The 17,039-nt window shown below is 37.0% G+C and overlaps 2 protein-coding genes across 3 annotated transcripts; one reads left to right on the top strand and one right to left on the bottom strand.

The window, feature by feature from the left end:
* The first annotated feature begins 1,127 nt into the window (after positions 1-1,127).
* On the top strand, positions 1,128-2,180 carry LOC113320638 (high mobility group B protein 6-like). Its single transcript, XM_026568537.1, has 3 exons — positions 1,128-1,747; positions 1,845-1,913; positions 1,999-2,180. Exons 1-3 carry the CDS (start codon positions 1,277-1,279, stop codon positions 2,086-2,088), a joined length of 630 nt encoding a protein of 209 aa, XP_026424322.1. The 5' UTR covers positions 1,128-1,276; the 3' UTR covers positions 2,089-2,180.
* A 2,096-nt stretch (positions 2,181-4,276) lies between these two features.
* Positions 4,277-7,172, bottom strand: LOC113322831 (transcription elongation factor TFIIS-like). Of its 2 annotated transcripts, none has more exons than XM_026570992.1 (3): positions 7,064-7,172; positions 6,671-6,861; positions 4,277-5,483 (listed from the first exon to the last, which is right to left on the bottom strand). In XM_026570992.1, exons 2-3 carry the CDS (start codon positions 6,833-6,835, stop codon positions 4,551-4,553), a joined length of 1,098 nt encoding a protein of 365 aa, XP_026426777.1. In that variant the 5' UTR covers positions 6,836-6,861; positions 7,064-7,172; the 3' UTR covers positions 4,277-4,550. The 2 variants fall into 2 exon arrangements, with proteins under 2 accessions (XP_026426777.1, XP_026426778.1); XM_026570993.1 differs by having other exon boundaries at positions 6,671-6,864; positions 7,066-7,138.
* Between the last annotated feature and the right edge of the window lie 9,867 nt (positions 7,173-17,039).

The following is a 17,039-nucleotide window of genomic DNA, read 5'->3' as shown; positions in this document are numbered from 1 at the left end:
TCTCTGATGTACAAATACAAGATCTTCATACTTCTCCCTTGATTATGTAATGTCCTGGATAAGTCCCTTAAAGTACCACAGAGGAGCAACTTCGCCTTTACATAGTTGGATCCAATTTAGAGCTTTAAAAAGCACCAAGGATTCAACCCGATTTAGATCTCTGGATTTGGTTGAGAATGTCATTAACGACAGGAACTTCTTTGTCCAATCACGAACAACCAAAACAAAGCCAACATTAATATTTTCAAATTTGAAAGATGTATCAATATTTATTTCGATCCAACTGACAGGTGGTTTCATCCGGTTATCCATTAGAGTTATGCTATGTTTACTAGATAAAGTAGCATGGTCATTTATGTAGTTTATGTAATTCCTAATTTTGTGAACAACGTTACTAGGATAGAGCATTTTGTTTTCAAAAATCCTTTGGCATCTGGTTGTGCCACGGAGTACAAGCAGTTGTGTTAGCCATATGCTTGTTAGTGGCTTCAAAAGAGTTGTTGGATATCATGAGATGATTTATTGTTTTAGAGAGGAGTGACTCGATTTTGACTGATGCAGAGCAGCTAAAACTCCAAACCAAATGGTATCCATATAGTGACGCTTGATGAGCAAGTGAGTACTAATTTCTTCTTCTTGATTGCATAAGGGACATAGACTACTGATATCTTTTTTGTATCGATTGATTCTCTTGTTAACAAGTAATATATTTTTCATGGAAATGGTATTTGGAGAGACAAAATTTTCCCAAAACAATTTTGCACCTAGTTATGATTATTACCATTTCTATACAGTATACTACTCCCAAATCCGAATCGATGTGCCTAATGCTTTTGCAGAAAACAGAAAACTGAAACAGGCGAGTACAATTTACAACCACTTTGGAATCTGGCAGTTGTACTTCGTTATATTTGGAGTTAGTATTAATGTTGGAGACTTGGAGTTGGGAAGCCCAAAACCCAACTTAAAATGTTTTCTCGGAAAATCCGCTCTCATCTCATTGCAGTCCATCATCTACCGTCAATTATTAATCTTTGGATAACCATGGTCCACCAAAGATCCTTGAACGAGGAAAAAAAAAGACACTCACGTGAGTTTAATCGAGAATCAACGCTTTTTTCCGCTTGAAGAGATCGAGATTCCACTCCCAGCTGATTACAATAAAGAAATCAAACAACATTTATAAATATACTTACCGTTATCGCCGCTTACATCTTTCAAATTTCAAACACAAACTCAAACTCCATTCTCACTTCACTTTATCAGTCCAAAAACAATGTTAACAACTCCAATCAAGAAAATGAAGCAAAAAAATGGCAGAACACCTCTACAACTCAAGAACATTCCTGCAAATCCGATTACTGATGATGGAGTTAAGACTAAGGGAAAGGGGAAGTCTGAATGGATTGAGATATCATTAACCGGCAAAGAGAACTATTTCAATGTAATGAAGAAAGTTGAGAATAATAATAAAGATCTGGAGATTATTCAGAGTAATAATAATGATAATGTACCGATTAAGATTGAATCGTTTGATTCATCCTTAGCTGAGGAATTAGGTGTGATTAGGAAGAAACTTGAGAGATTGAGATTGGAAAAGGAGAGAACTGAAAAGATGTTGAGAGAGATGGATTTGGTGTTGGATATGGAAATGAAAGAGATGGAGATGAGAGGGAAGATGCAGAAGGAATTGGAAATGGAAGTTGTCAAGTTACAGAGATTGAATGAACTTAGATCCTTTTGTATGGTAAGTGAATCAGATTTGGTAGAGATGATAACTAACAGTACGATCCGAGTGAGTATCTATATATTTCAATCGAGTTCTAATTTTCTGTGTTTTGTAGAGAGCTACTCGAATCCAATCGCTTAGAGAAATTGAAGAAGCAAAGAAGATTAAAGAATCTCAATTGAAGGTATCAATTTTGATTTACTTGTTTTTTCCTCCATATGATTAGTCGATTTCTCCGGTTTATTTTGATGATTTTTATATCAATGTAGGAGGAGGAAACAGAAAATGAGATAGAGAAATCAGAAGCATCGTCATCCTCGAGGGTAAATGATGATGATCAGAGCTTGGTTTTCTTTTGATGTGTTTATGTGTTTTGTCTAAACACTAAACTATAGATTGTGATACCCGAAACCAGAGAAAATAATAGCTCAATATTTTCTTTTCATCCATTTGTAATTTTTATTCATTCTTTGTTGGAATATTTTCAACGACGCTAACCAAAGGGGGTCCTGGGGGGTATGGCCCCCCAGGCTGTGGTCGACCTGACAGGTCAGGTCGTGGGGGTCCAGGGGAGACCGCCCCTGGTGGGGGTTTCAAGGGGGCAACGCCCCCGGAAGAATTTTTTGAATTGACGGTTTTATTTGGCCGATAAAAGCCTGTTCGAAAATTTCGAATCCAAAAGACACCATTGATGTCTGTTGATGAAGGAACCTGACGTTTCGTGAATAGAAACCTGTTGGCGAATAAAAACCTATTCCCAACAGGTGCAAAACCCTTTATAAATAGCTTCTCCCAGTTTCGTTTAACATATAAGAAAAATCAATCTGTTTTCTCTGTTTCAAAAAGCATCATCAGAAATCAGAAATCTCTTTGTGTGTTCTTGATTGAATCAAGCGGTACAAACCTTGAATTCAGTTTTCGTTGCAGGGCTTTCATTGTATCCTGAAGGCAATATTTCGCATACCTGTTGTAATCGCCAATTGTTATTGGGAGGGTAGAAATATTTGTCTAAAAGAAATTTATACAAGCCTTGAAAGTTTTGGAGTGCAACACTTTCTTCTCTGTGTCATTCATCCTTTGTGAAACCAATTTTTTCCAACATTCTTCTCTTCTTAAGCTGTTGATTTCCGATTCACAGTGTCCTGTTTAAGTGAATATTGGCAATGGAGTAAGTAGTCAGCCGATCTGATCTTTACAGATCGCAAGCAACCAGAAATGTACGTATCAATATTACGGAATGTTTGAAGGTGTACTTTTCGATTAACTCTGCTGCTTTGAAATGTGACCTTGTGGGTCATGAAAAATTCTGGGTATGGGACTCCAAAAGGATAGAGGTCAGAAGTTCCTGTAGGATCATAAGATGCCTCCCCTTAAGGAATAGAACGGCAATTCTGCCGATCCAATCGACCTGGAGATCAAAATGAACATTCTTTGAACCCATGTGCTTAGGAAGAACCCAGCCTGATGGTCGTTTTCTTGATGTTGCTCTACAAGATTTGAAGCAGGATAAGGTGTACTAGCCCAAAAAATTAAAAGCAATGTAACCACCGCACATGTCGATTTCAACAACATATCAGTCCAACGGACAGAGCATGTGGATTGATTAATGGTACTCGAATATTTATGCATCCGTTTAGCAAAAGGAAGTCTGCACTCTTCAGGAAAAAGTTCGTCTGATAGGTTGATCCATATCAATCATTCAAATTCTTCATGAATGCACAAAATTATCTGAATGGAACCTAACTGTTGAGTCTCAGTATTAAGAACAGTTAGTAGAACATGCCCTATATGCCCTGCTGTGGGTTTGATTCTGCCCAGATACAAAATAACCCCAATTTCACAAGTATCACTTCTCATCTACAAAAACATATAGAGCTGCAACCAGGAATCAAAACGAGATAGTTAGCAATGGGATTGGAGAAATCGCAGAATCAACAGTTATCCTTCCTGTAACCATAGAGTTTCGTTCGGTTAAAAAAAAAAAACAGAAAAGAGCTTAGTTACACCTTAGGACAACACCCTTTTTATATATTCACAAGTACAAGTTGGTATTGAACCTCTGCCTCAAATCCAACTTTCTTTCAAGAGAAAGCAACCCTACAGCTACAGGATGTCATTATGTAGGCTATTTGCGTCGGCAGATATCCATTATATGGGGCTCAGGTGTTGCACAATATACAGGTGGTTACTCAGATATCATTTGGACTCTTAACAAAAACCAATAAAGTAGTCTCACTATAGCTATGCATAAAAGACTACTGCAATATGCGATGTTTAGCAGAAATGGCAGAAACAATTTCTAATGAAAGCCAAAAAGGAGCATAGTAGTGCAGTATAAGTATATAACCAAAATTTCGCACAGTATAGCAAGTGAGAAGAGAAGCACAGCATACCAAGTGAGAAGAGAAGCGACATCATATATTTCTACTATATTCTGTTCCAATAGCAGCGTACAGAATAGAAGTCAGAAAAACGGATAAATTCACTTAACTTGGAATTTCACTGATGGATTGCAACCTAAGTTTTGCAGCTTCGGCTTGCATATGATTAAATAAACAAAACAAAAGTGGCAGACTTATGTTTGGCAATAAAATGGTATTTCATTTGGTTCAACACAAGCACATGACAAATACCTAAAACAATCTAAAAACAAGTTAACCTAACTTACATTAGAATGGTACAGAAAAGGATCTTTCATATGAAGATCAAGGTCTCAATTAACAAATGTTGCATCAAAAATACGAGAAGGATGGGACTCCATAGTTCATCATCTCAGGTGATTGATCACATAAGGATGCAGCAGCCCTAAAGAGAAGGACAACTAACAAAACTTCCAGTGGTTGTTGCAGTTTACACATGTTACGTAAGTCGTCATAGGTTCATCTGCACTCCGAGTCTGCATCTGATAGTAAGTGGTCTTCCTCTGCTGACACCGACCACACTTGAACTGATCAGTTGTGGCTTTAGCTGCGCCTGAGCGTTCACATTCAAACAGTGCTTTCTCTTTGATTTGATTAGTCTCCTCCTTCCTTTGATCACTTGCCATTTCTTCAGGAGTCATACTAATAAGACTCTCTGGCTTGATCTCTCCAATAAGGACTCTTCTTCTAAAATCAGGGTTTTTAGGATCCTTGATATTGAACATTATAGATCTGTATTTGAACTTCTGAGCCCCATTCGACCGTCCCCATTTTTCAAAAAGTACAGACTCCACAGAGACAGCAACACGGATTGGGTCACACATATTCACTTTATCCAAAATATCTCCATTAGCCTCGGTGTGAACTTTGGACAGAGCCTCTGCAAGAAGTTCCCGGAGCTTGTCACGCACTGCATCATTGCATTTAACCATTGAAGTAAACTTTGGAGGAGCAGGTGAGGGGGCCTGCTTGACACCATTAGACTTCTCAACCCTAGGAAAATCATTCTTTATTTCCATCTTCACAGTTTCTGATCTAGAAACCTTTGCAGAGCTTATCTTCTCACCATGATCAGTTTTCTCCACCTTTGTAGTGTCAGATCTTGAGACTTTTTCAACATTCATGGAACCCGACTTATCAACCTTCTCAACTTTAAATGACTCTGACTTTGTAATTTGAATCTTCTGGGGCGTTTTAGTTTCTATGCTTCCATTTTTCTTATTCTTGGCAGTTTCCTCCATGACTATTTTCTTCCAGATATTAAGCAGGTCAGTAGCTACAGCCTGGATCTTCTCTTTTGGATGCTTTGTCAGATGGCGAAGACGTTTTCCAACCTGAGATTTAATAAATGAGAAACACAGAAATGAACAGAGACGGATAGTTTGGAAGTAATTGAAATTGTTCATCTCTCCATGTAAAGAGGCAAAACAAACCCAGCCTACTAAATAAAGAAGTAGAATTTCTAAGCAGCATACTGGTTCAGCATACTGGTTCATTTTTTGTGATCATCGAAAGGATAATATTTAAACTAGTTGGTTCTCTCCTCAATCCATTACGCTACCAAATGACTAACCAACTGTTGCTAAAATGAAAAGAGAGTAGATGAGAGAAACCACTGATCCATGACTTAGGATACAACAAGGTTGCAGACGGTAAAGGGGTAGACTAGTAACTAGGAAAGGCTCATCGATCCAAGTAATTCCCCTATCCTATTATGAATCTTCTAACCCTAAGTTAAGAATCTTAAACTGTATACCAGCAACTGAGTATCATGAAAGCAACTTGAAAGCAGATAATAAAAGTATAACATAATAGATCTGTTACACGAGTATATAAGCAGCATTATATGATTAATACTAAAACAGCCTCATTGGTGTTCATCATTCAAGTATGGAACATGGATACTTGCAACTATATGGCGGGCCAGGAACCAATCAGAAAATGCATCATAATCCCCAAAAACTACCATGAACCACTTATTCAGTAATTATGCACCAATACAACAATTTTATCACAAAATACCCAGCCGCGTGGCTAATGCTCTGACAAGTCTCTCACTTTTACCTTATCCTAGTCTACCTCACTTCACCTCCAGTATCCCTTATATCCTTGAGTCTTCATCACAGGAAAAACCGTGATAACTTTCTTCCTATACAAGTGAAAAAGTGACCCAAAAACTGTTCTTGTTTGTCTATTACAAAATCAACACAACTCAACAATTGCGTTACAGATGTTATTCACATATAAACCCTTTCAGCACAGCACATCTTTCTTTATTAAAAAAAAACAAAACAATTGTGCTGCAATCTCAGACAAGATCTTTCTTTTTTGCCTCTCCTAGTCTAATTTCTGCAATATTCGCGACATTTTTCTTCCTTAACCAAAAAAAAACCCAAACTTCTTGCTTTGTGTCTATTTCAGTTACAATGCAACAATAAGATTTCAGAAATCCTTATGAACAATACGACATCAAACCACATGCCATATCACAAATTCACAACCAAATTAAAGAATGACTAACCTGGGTTGCAACAAGAACTTGCATGGTAACAGGAAATTTCTTCAACTCTTTCAATGCTTCAATGCATCTCGTTTCCTCAGCTCCACCCGTGGAAACTTCATCTCCCGCAGCTGCATCGGCCGCTTTCTTTGCAGAATCAAACAACTCGAGAAGCTCTTTTTCCATCTTTGATAAACCCTAACAAACAAATTCTTAACAACCAACAAAGAATGTATTGTTATTATTATCCAGATTCGACGATTCAAAACTCTTACACAGGGCAAGTATACAAAGGGGGTGAGGAGAATAGAAACCCTAGAAACAAATCATCAATTGTAAAACCAAATCCAAACCCTAGAAATTGAATACGGTGAATTAATATTACTTTTATCGAAGAGTGAAAACAGAGAGTACCTTTTTTGCCCTATCTTTGCTTTCGAATTTGGACTTTGGGATTCAGAGGAGAGAGAAGAAGAAGAAGAAGAAGAAAATTAAAGAGAATCTAGTTTATAAGGTTGAAGATGATATACTACTACTACTATTTTAAGAACTACTTGTTATCCGATGCCACGTGTATATAACTGTTTACGTGGGTGATTATTAATCCTTGATGTAACAAATGGAGCCTACAGTTCCGTTGTGAAAAGTATTTTGGTGTGAAGTGTAGATTTTGATGCAGTGGATGTTATCCCATTTTAATCTTATATCATGTGCACGTGGGGCCTGATATTTGGGAATCTACGAGGCTCTGGAAAATGGCACGTGGAGTCCTTGGCCAATTCGTGTAGTCCTCTCGAGGAGAGCTGATTCAGGTAGTTCCCCATTTGAAGTCCCAAGTAGCGCTCGGGCGCTAATATGGGGGCCAGTTCGCTTGCCTGTGTACCATCTCATGTGAAAGCGATTTTGTTTTCTTTGGAATTTGGGACATCCTCAAATGAATTGGAATTTGGTATCTCATATTAGCAATCTTGTAAGTAGAGTGTTGGCAAGTTCATCTCTAAGCGAACATATGTGTAAATTACAAGTACTGGGCTGGACTTGTTTAGATGAATGATGCTCAGTGGGATAGAGTAATCAAGTGGAGAGGCACACAGTTTATTCTGTAAATAAAAAAATGAGTTTTTATGTCTCGTTATCGAGGGCCTCGTTTGAAAAAAAATACGCTGACTGGGGACTTTACCGGGACTAACTAGTAAAAAGCCTAAAGCCGGAAATGATCTTAGAAATCAATCGTGTTCTGGGAAAAAGTCTCGATATCGTATTCGTCTAGAAGAAAAACAAAATTTGCGGTTTCATTATGGTCTGACAGAGCGACAATTATTAAATCTAGTGAGGTTATTTCGGGAGAAAAAATCATAATGATTGTATTCAAATACTGATATCTTAAAGAGATAGATTTACCGATAGGTTATGCGTTCCTACTATATTCGGTAGACCAAGAATCCGTTATGCATATTGAGACGGGGACCAAGTTGCGCATCTTTAGATTTACATGCAGAAGTTGTGTTACTATCTTCGAACAAAAGGATGATGTTTTCGTTGATGTTGTTAAACCATTGCTCGGTTGAACCCACTTGCATTGGTATGTCAAGTCAGTTGCCTAATTTAGAACTCAAAATATATTCTTGATTTAGTCTAGGAAAGTTAGTTTCGGATCAGTTAAGTTTCAGTAGTAGAGTATGGAATCAAAGATATCCTTGAAGACTGAAGATTGAAGACTCACGAAAAACATCTGTGGAGAACTTCATTAAAGATTAATAACAGAAATATACTACCTCTCTATCAATCGAAACAAAGTACTGACTCTTTGGAACAATTCTTATGACGGTAAATATATTTTTGTACATACACTCGATGAGTTTTGAGCCTAAGATTTTAGTGAAAATAATCATTGATTTTCTACAAGGTCTCAATGTTATAGTAAATGAAACCAATGAGCCATGAATCACTTAATTCCGAGTTATAACGAAGAAGTTATGAGTAATTTATTAAAGCAACACTCATGATGTATGGCTAAATTGACCTCGTGAAACCATAGATACGAGGTTCTAGATACAATTCGAAAACTGAAACCGTAAGTACGTGAATAAAGGCCCATTTTAGCCAAGTAATTGGTGTTTCCTTTCCTAGACAAAATGGCTTTGTTTCTAAGCAACCTAAGCTTGATTATTCACTATAGACAGAGGTTTCATGTAACTACACAACCTATCCCTTGGAAGATAGTGATGTGTTACATAAGGTTATTTTCCACATCTTTGTTCTTCATAAGCAAGATTAAGATTCTGCAAGACTTTACTTGGGGATTATAAACCACAGGCAAGCTATCTTCTTTGGTAGTTACCGAACCTATATTTAGGTTTTTCTCATAAACCCTAGATTTGATATATTACGATGTTTCTATATTATTTCTAGGTGATCTTGTGAGGAACAATCAATTAGTTTACTGAACGTGTAAAACGTAATTATTGAGGAACATCTTCTAAAGAGAATTAACGTTTTGCTAGAAGATTTAAAAAGAATCAACATTTTTCTAGAAGATTTACAAGAGCAATTGCTAAAAAAAATCGGTATTCTGCTAGGAGTTTTACACGTGAATACAACTGAAATAGGTATTACATCTAGCCTCAAATTTGGTAGTAGAAAATTGTTGTAACAGCTTAAATCAGCGTGTGTTCAATCTGGACTATGTCCCTGGGTTTTTAACAAGATTGTAGTTTTCCTCGTTAACAAAAATATTTGGGGGCCATGTTGTTTCTTTTCAAAATTATATTGTTTATCTTTATAATTAAAATATCACAGGTTGTATGTATTTAAACCTAGATAGTATTAACTCAACTGTAATGAAGCTAAAAGACCCGTTCTTTTTGAATTCACGTCTTGAAATATAGACTACGAACTTGTTCTTGTTGGAATTCGGTTCGTGAACAGTTCAAGTGTATACCATGTTTACCTTGTTAAACAATCTTGCATACACTTTCGTAACCGAACGTATAGTGAAACGAGGAGGTACCAAGTACAACACCAACTTTTTCATTTGGCAACCTATTGTATGGACAAAACCTTAACACAATTCCAAGTAGACCAACTTAATGAATAATGATCCTTGAAATTTTTTTTGTAAAGAGTTGATATCTCTTTATCTTACAATCAGAATGTTCTAGACAATTGAGTCCGTGAACCTGATATAACCGTAAGAGTACTTGGAAGAAAAGATCAATATCCAAGCTCAATCTTGTTGAATCCAATAACCGAATCGGTATTCTGCCAAGTATTAAACTTTTAATCTATCTTTCAAGATACAAATTTTAAAAGAACAAGTTCTTATAATCTAACACAATCAATATGGATTATATAAATACGATTCATTACGTACTACTTGTGATATTCCTATTATAAAGATAAACAACATAACGCCGAAAAGGAAAAACACAAGACACCAGAAGTTTTATTAAAGAGGAAACTGTAACTTCAGAAAAACCTCAGGACCTCGTCCAGATTTCAACACCAAGTTATATTAAGCCGCTACATACACTAGCCTACTATCATAACTTCAGACTGGATGCAACTGAGACCGAATTCACCCTCCAAGCATTGCAGTTGCATTCGTGCTCATCTCGTCTCTTGAATCTCACGAGATTCTAAGCAATTGATTCCCCTAACAGATGTCATTTACATCTTAAGAGTTGCTTCTGCATAAGTGAAAACTTTTGATACCAATATGCCTCTAACATATAAGCATATTTGATTTCCGTTTAGATCGTTCGATCAAGGTGAGGAAATCTGTTTGCAGTACACAACGCTAGAAAACCTCACAAATATGGTACTTATGATTCCCGAAGAGTAGGCTAGATTATTCATAATCTCATATGAACAATCTTAAACGAATTCAATTAATAATTGTTATCATATATCTATCTTGCGAAATCACAATGTTTGAGACGAACAAAACTTTATGATTTTTATCTATCCCACCTGAAAGAGATTATAAAAACCTCAATGACAGAAAAGCAAGATCAAGATACACAAACTATCAAGGTAAAAGATAGTCGGACCTGGCTTCACGACTCCCTAAGTGAAGTCTTTAAGTTATTAACCTAATTATGTTTCTCAAAGGAAGCCTAGTTTAGTAGAAGAAGACTCTGGAATACAACTAGAATATACAAAAGTGTCATGGATTAAATTTTCGAGTTGTTTGATTCTTCTATCTAAACAATTTCAAGATCAAAGGTCGCTTAGGATTCAATCTTAGATAGCTTGGGAATCAAGCAAACACTTTATGTGTTTAAATGAAACTCTAGTTAGGGTCTCACGTAAGAATTTGAGAAATTCGACTTGAAATCACATAGTATAATATAAACTATATATAGTTAGTTGTAATCGAAACATGTATAATGATAATTCATGGTTAGCCGGAATTTGCCATTTGAACCATAAGCTTATCCATATTAGTTAACACTTTAGAATTTAATGTTAATGCACAACCATAAGTGATTAAGTGATCATACACGTTTAGAGACGTTTTAGAGAGTTGATCAAATGTCAAACATGTCATATAAATAGTTTGAATGTATCTGAAAATATTCGACTGGGGAAGTACATGTACCAGATACGTGTACTGAACCCATTTCATGAACTCAGACTCCAAGGTATGTGTACCGGTGTAGATGGGGGGAAACGATTTGCTAGTTTTTATGGAATTGAGGAGACGACCGTGCGAAGGAGACTCCTTGAACCGGGCGAAATGTTTAACCTCACACAGATGCACTGCAAGAAGGGAGTGCTTTAAGTTCGAGAGATCAATCTGTAGGACTCCGGCCTAAACCAAGACAATGGTCGTTCCAGAGTAAATTCGGTCACAAGAGAGGATGGGTCGATCTGTAGGAGGGAAGCTGAGAAATGTGTGATATCAATGGTGATCGAAGATTGTAGGTGTGTTGTGTATTCTGCGGGAAGAAATGAAATAAGTTATGATTGATTGAATTTGCTCTATTGAGAGTAATTGCTCAGATGTTGAGTTCTTAATCTCTTGTTGTCTGTTGACGAGAGATTGTCCTTTTTTCAATCAGAGACTTATTTATATTGCAAGAATTGTAAACACATTGATCCCATGAAGTGTGACAGTTGCTGGAATCAAATAATGGGGAAGTAGAAATCTTGTTAAAACCAGTTGCTCATCGTGCGGAGACTTGGTTGATTTTCCATCCACTACTTTGCTAACTCCTCCAACTGATTGCACGACTTACTCACATTCTCATCGTATGTATGAACACTCGTGCCGTAGACCGCCAGACAAAAACCATAGTTAATATTCCCCCATGTGACACGATTGATGTCTCATGATTGTGGAGTCCGCAAGACGGACGTGTATTTAGTTAGTCAGTTGTTGACTTTATGGGACGATGAGTCCTTGTATTGCTGAGTCGAACGTGATTTGCAAATGTTCTAAGACTCATGAATTGAACGTGTCTGTTGAGATTGAGGTAAAATCCTCGAGTAAATGTTGATATTTAAAGTGAGCAAATATTGCTCATCCGATGGATTGTTGAATATTGATAGTTGAACCAATATTCCTTAGTCTGAGCAAATATTGCTCATCTGAGCAAATGTTGCTTATTTGATGAATTATTGGTAACAGAACCAAATAAAATATTAATTTAGAATACTGGCAACCGAGTATGATTAATTAAAATGTTGATCACGGGATCAACGTAAAATTATTAGCGTTTGAATCTGGAATTATGAACCTTGGATTCGAAAACCCTAATTTCGATCAACTGCTGATCAATTGATGATTTATTAAAAATCAACCATGGAGTGAAGGAGGGACCAGCTACATGGGATGATGAGTCGACCATGTAATGCTCAGATGCTCTAATGAGCAAAATACCAAAGTCTCTTGAAGACCAGTTGGTGAAAAGATGATCAAATGTTGGTTTAATAATTTATTCAAATAATGTTCGTCTGAAACTTAGGTGATAAAACCTAATAAATTATGAAAATATGAAGGACCGACCAAGGGGTCATGAAACCGGCTCTGGTTCGTCATAGGACCGACTGACGATCGTTTTATGAAATTCTAAGTTGTTTGGAAGAGTTTGAACCTAATGTGAACAAATTAGGTCAAATGATGAAAATGTGCGGGACCGGCCTCTTGCAAGCCAAAGAACCAACCTTGGTCAGTCAAGGTAATATGATCATGTCACCAAAGTGTTCGTGTCTCAAAACCTAAGAATTTTGATATTTTCTGATGTGCGTTTGAGCAACATTTTGAGAAAATATGAAGAATTCAAGGTTTTTTGCTCAAACTGAGGAAACTTCATAAGATGAAGGAAAACATTGTTACATCCTGAAGACGTTATTGATCTATACTAGCAGGCAAGTTGTCTAGGAGCCGTCCAATCTTTCGATTATATATAGAAGTAATTACTGGAATTTCTCAGTATTCATGAGATATATCGTTGCCTCAGCTGAGAGACTACACATATACGTATACTCTGAGAGATAGTATTCTCAGTCAGAGATTCTTGTGGCATGAGCTTTCATGCTTCAATGAGAGACATGAGCCTCAATACTCATCTGATTGCTGGATCAGGAGTATGTATAATCATGATTTTATGATTTTAGCCTTTGTTGAAAATCCACCATCTACATTAAGTCCCCTGCTTAGTGAGGGACAATCATGTTCCTCATTCAGCACTGGATGTTGATTTTCTAGTTACAAACGGAATAAGTAACTGAACTTAGTCGTAAGATAAGATCTTACCGGATTCTCGATTGCGCGAGCAAACCATGGCTTGAACAAAGATCCAAGTGGCATAATAGAGAATCATCTAACGAGATAAAGTGGTGTAGCACCACTGATTTGGTGATGGAACTTTGGTCGGTTTAGGATTCGCGGGTTCGGGACCAAAAAGGAAATCCTTGTGAAATTAGGTTTTGGAAATAAAATTTGATATAAAAGGAATTAATCCTTTTTTTTATTTCACCTACAACGACCGACCACCACCTTCATCTTCTTCTTCCCTTCATAATCCTCACGTCCGAGCACATGAGAAAATTTTCACCGGAGCTTGCCGCCGCTGTCGCCGCCGAACGCCACCGTCCGGCCATATTCCGGCCGACGACTAGGTAAGTTCTTTTTTTCTTTTCCAGAAGTTTCATGAGTTGTTCATGCTGAAGTTATATACATGTGCATATATGAGTGTGAGTTTTCTAGAAAACGTATGTTCGTTCGATCGTTAGTTTAAGAAACTAGTGACAATCTCTGACTTATGAGAGATTTTTTTTATATATAGACCCGTGTCTACTGATAAATTTTTTTTTATGAGCTTTCATGGAATTCAAAACTTTATCTTAAAAGGTGTGAGTTTTCACAAAATCGAAATAAACCCTCGTTTCAAAGATAGACGATTGTACGAAGGAAAAATACTTTTTTTTTGATAGAACCGTGAATATTCACGATTTTTTTTAATGAAACCATGACATGTTCATGGATTTTTTTTTTATTTACGTGAGTTCAGTTCACGTAAAAAAAAATCAAAATTTACGTGAGTAATTCACGTTATATATATATATATGAATATATATTTATTTATTTTAAAAATCAAAGCCTGACTTTGAATAATGTTTGAAGGTAAACAATTATTTGTGATGAAATATTTTTTAGTTTTCATAATTCAGTGGTTAATGTTCACACAGTATAAGTGTTCATGATTTTATGAAAATCTGAATTCTGCTCGTCTTTTGTAGATTCGAAGAAACGAGCAAGTTTTTGAAGTGTTAACTCTTACATTACAATCACTAGTATTAGCGGAATCGTAAAAAGGTAAGAGTTAAGGATTACCATTTTGGTAGATTCTAATTGAGCATTTTGCCATTTGTATAATTCCATCATCTTGTCGAAGTTTGCATCTTGTATGAACGATATACTGAAGTAGAGTATTGTGTGCATGTTACAGCTACTTCGCAAGGATGTATGACTCTCAAGAAAATGATGCCTCCAGAGATGATACATGCATGGATGAGACTTCTATTGGTGAAGAAGAAGATGAAACACCTGGAATCAAGAATGTTCCAAATATAGAGGATGCATTTTTTGTGGATCAATGGCCTGAAAAGCGCCTCAGAACACCAGCTTTTCATCTTCTGATAAATCCTAGAGAGGTTACTCAGAAAAAATTGGTGACACCTCAGGTAGCCATTCGGTTTTGTCTTGAACGAGGATATTTTTCTGCGTCAATCATAGAACGGCCTTTAGAAAAAATTTCTGGATGGGCGAGGTATATGATGGGTTTTCCTCGTGTTCAAGCCATGCTGCATGATGCAAAAGTAACAAGGACTATCCAAGCATCTGGAGACTTGTTCATTTTTCATGATGCGCGAGGTATGGTATATCTACTTGCTCGCTGGTGTATTCCAACTCATACTTTCATATGCAGATGGGGAGAGTTTACCATCACCTTAGAGGATGTAGTTGCTTTGTTGCATCTTCCGACCACATGTAACCTTCCTGAAAGTCTCTCAGTAGAGGAGACAACAATCTCAAACATCTTGACAGCTGCAATGGAGAAGATTAATAAGGTATCCGGCATCAAAGGTTGTTATGCTCACTGGTTAATGCATTGGTGGCCGAGAGATACTCCTCTTGACTGTCCTGTTGACGGTACGTTATCTATTGCTGATTTCTTGTGTTTATGGCTGTCCAAATATGTATTTGAAGATGCTGGAAATTTGTTGAAGCCATTCATGATTCCTTTTTCCATTAAGATGGCTCAAGGTGATCAACTCCCAATAGGTAGTCTGTTCTTGGGTTCTTTGTACTCTAACTTAGACCCCTTGATTATAGACTCCAGCATCTCGAATGGCTTTATGAAGATTGAATGCTATGCCAATACGATGTTTCTTCAAGCTTTGATGTGGGAACGTTTAAATAATTATGCACCCATTCCACGTACTATATTGCAAGGATTGAATGTTGATGCTCGTCATGTTTTCTCTGAGAGGTACAATGCCAGGATCATGTGCTGGTCTATAAACCAGCCCCGACTCAAGTCCCGCTTCGTTGATGTGTTAGACCGTGAATCTGAATTCAACTTCCGTCCATGGGTGTCAATTCCTCTTTATATTTCTCAGTTGACAACTTTCAATGCTGAAGAGAGTATGACTTTGAAATATGGTGCTGATTTGAGCGACGACGAGAGGTCTTTTATGCTGAGTTGCACTCCTAGTTACCTGATATCAACAATACATGGAGAATACTCGGTGGAAGAATACAATATTAATAGGGCATCTCGGCAAATGGGTATGGATCAGTGTGTTCCGACTTTTCGAAGAAGGAAACCATCGGTTGAACAGCTCATGACCCGTTTAGACCGCACACATGTGGAAGGAAGTGAATACTAGTTCCCTATCTCCGAGCGAATTATATATGTAACTCCAGGTTACATAAACTTTTGGAATCAACAACTCGGGCGTTTACTCGATTTTGTGACGGTTGATCAACCTTTGGTGAAGGATCCTCCTTCTGCTGAGATGATTGCTACTCGACCAAGACTGAAGCATTTCCCTAGTGGTGATAAACGGAAAACATCTCCAGGATGTTCACAAGTAAGTATTCTTTGTATAATCTTCATAAAATTATGGTAATTGTGTTTTGATTATTGCATCAAAAAAAATTCACGGGACGGTCCTAACATAAGACCTCGAATCGATGTAGACTTCTCAGAAAATGAAGCAATTGTTCATGGCGGAGAAGGCAGGAGCAAGAATTATAAATTGTGGTCCAATACCATAAAGTCCTCAGTTGTTTCTTTGGTAAGTTGCCAGTACTTCTCTTGCTGCGACTTCTTCTCATCCGCATTATTAGGATTAGAAAACCAATATTTGTTATTCCGTTGCAGAACTTCACTCCATCGAGTATTGACGGTCTTCAGTTCTCTGATGCTGCTGGGCAAACAGTTTCTGACTTTTGCCGAAATACGTCACAAGAAATTCCAGAATTCATCCCTTTAGCAAAAATGCCATAAAATCTTCATATGATGTCGTATTTTTGCGATCTACCGATGTATCTTTATGCCCATAAAATTTACAAGCTTTAGGTAAGAAGCTTTTTAAGTTTTGAGCGCGTTTAGGGGTCGAAATAGACGAAACAGTGAACTTCTAGGAGACTTTCAGCTGTCATGTAGTCCAATGTTTTGACCACATATTTTTACTAGTTCATCCAATTGATATGAAATTTTGATATGTTGTAGATAACATCCATACGAAGAGAATGGTATACAACTATACCTTAGATTCGTCACCAATTTCTCCCAGTTCATCATTTTGTACATGGAAGTGTAAAATCCTCTCAGACGAGCTTGTTGTAAAACGTGTTTTTATGACTTTCACG

Source organism: Papaver somniferum, chromosome 11, assembly GCF_003573695.1.
Source record: "Papaver somniferum cultivar HN1 chromosome 11, ASM357369v1, whole genome shotgun sequence".
NCBI lineage: Eukaryota > Viridiplantae > Streptophyta > Magnoliopsida > Ranunculales > Papaveraceae > Papaver > Papaver somniferum.
This window is presented reverse-complemented; position numbering and strand designations above follow the sequence as displayed.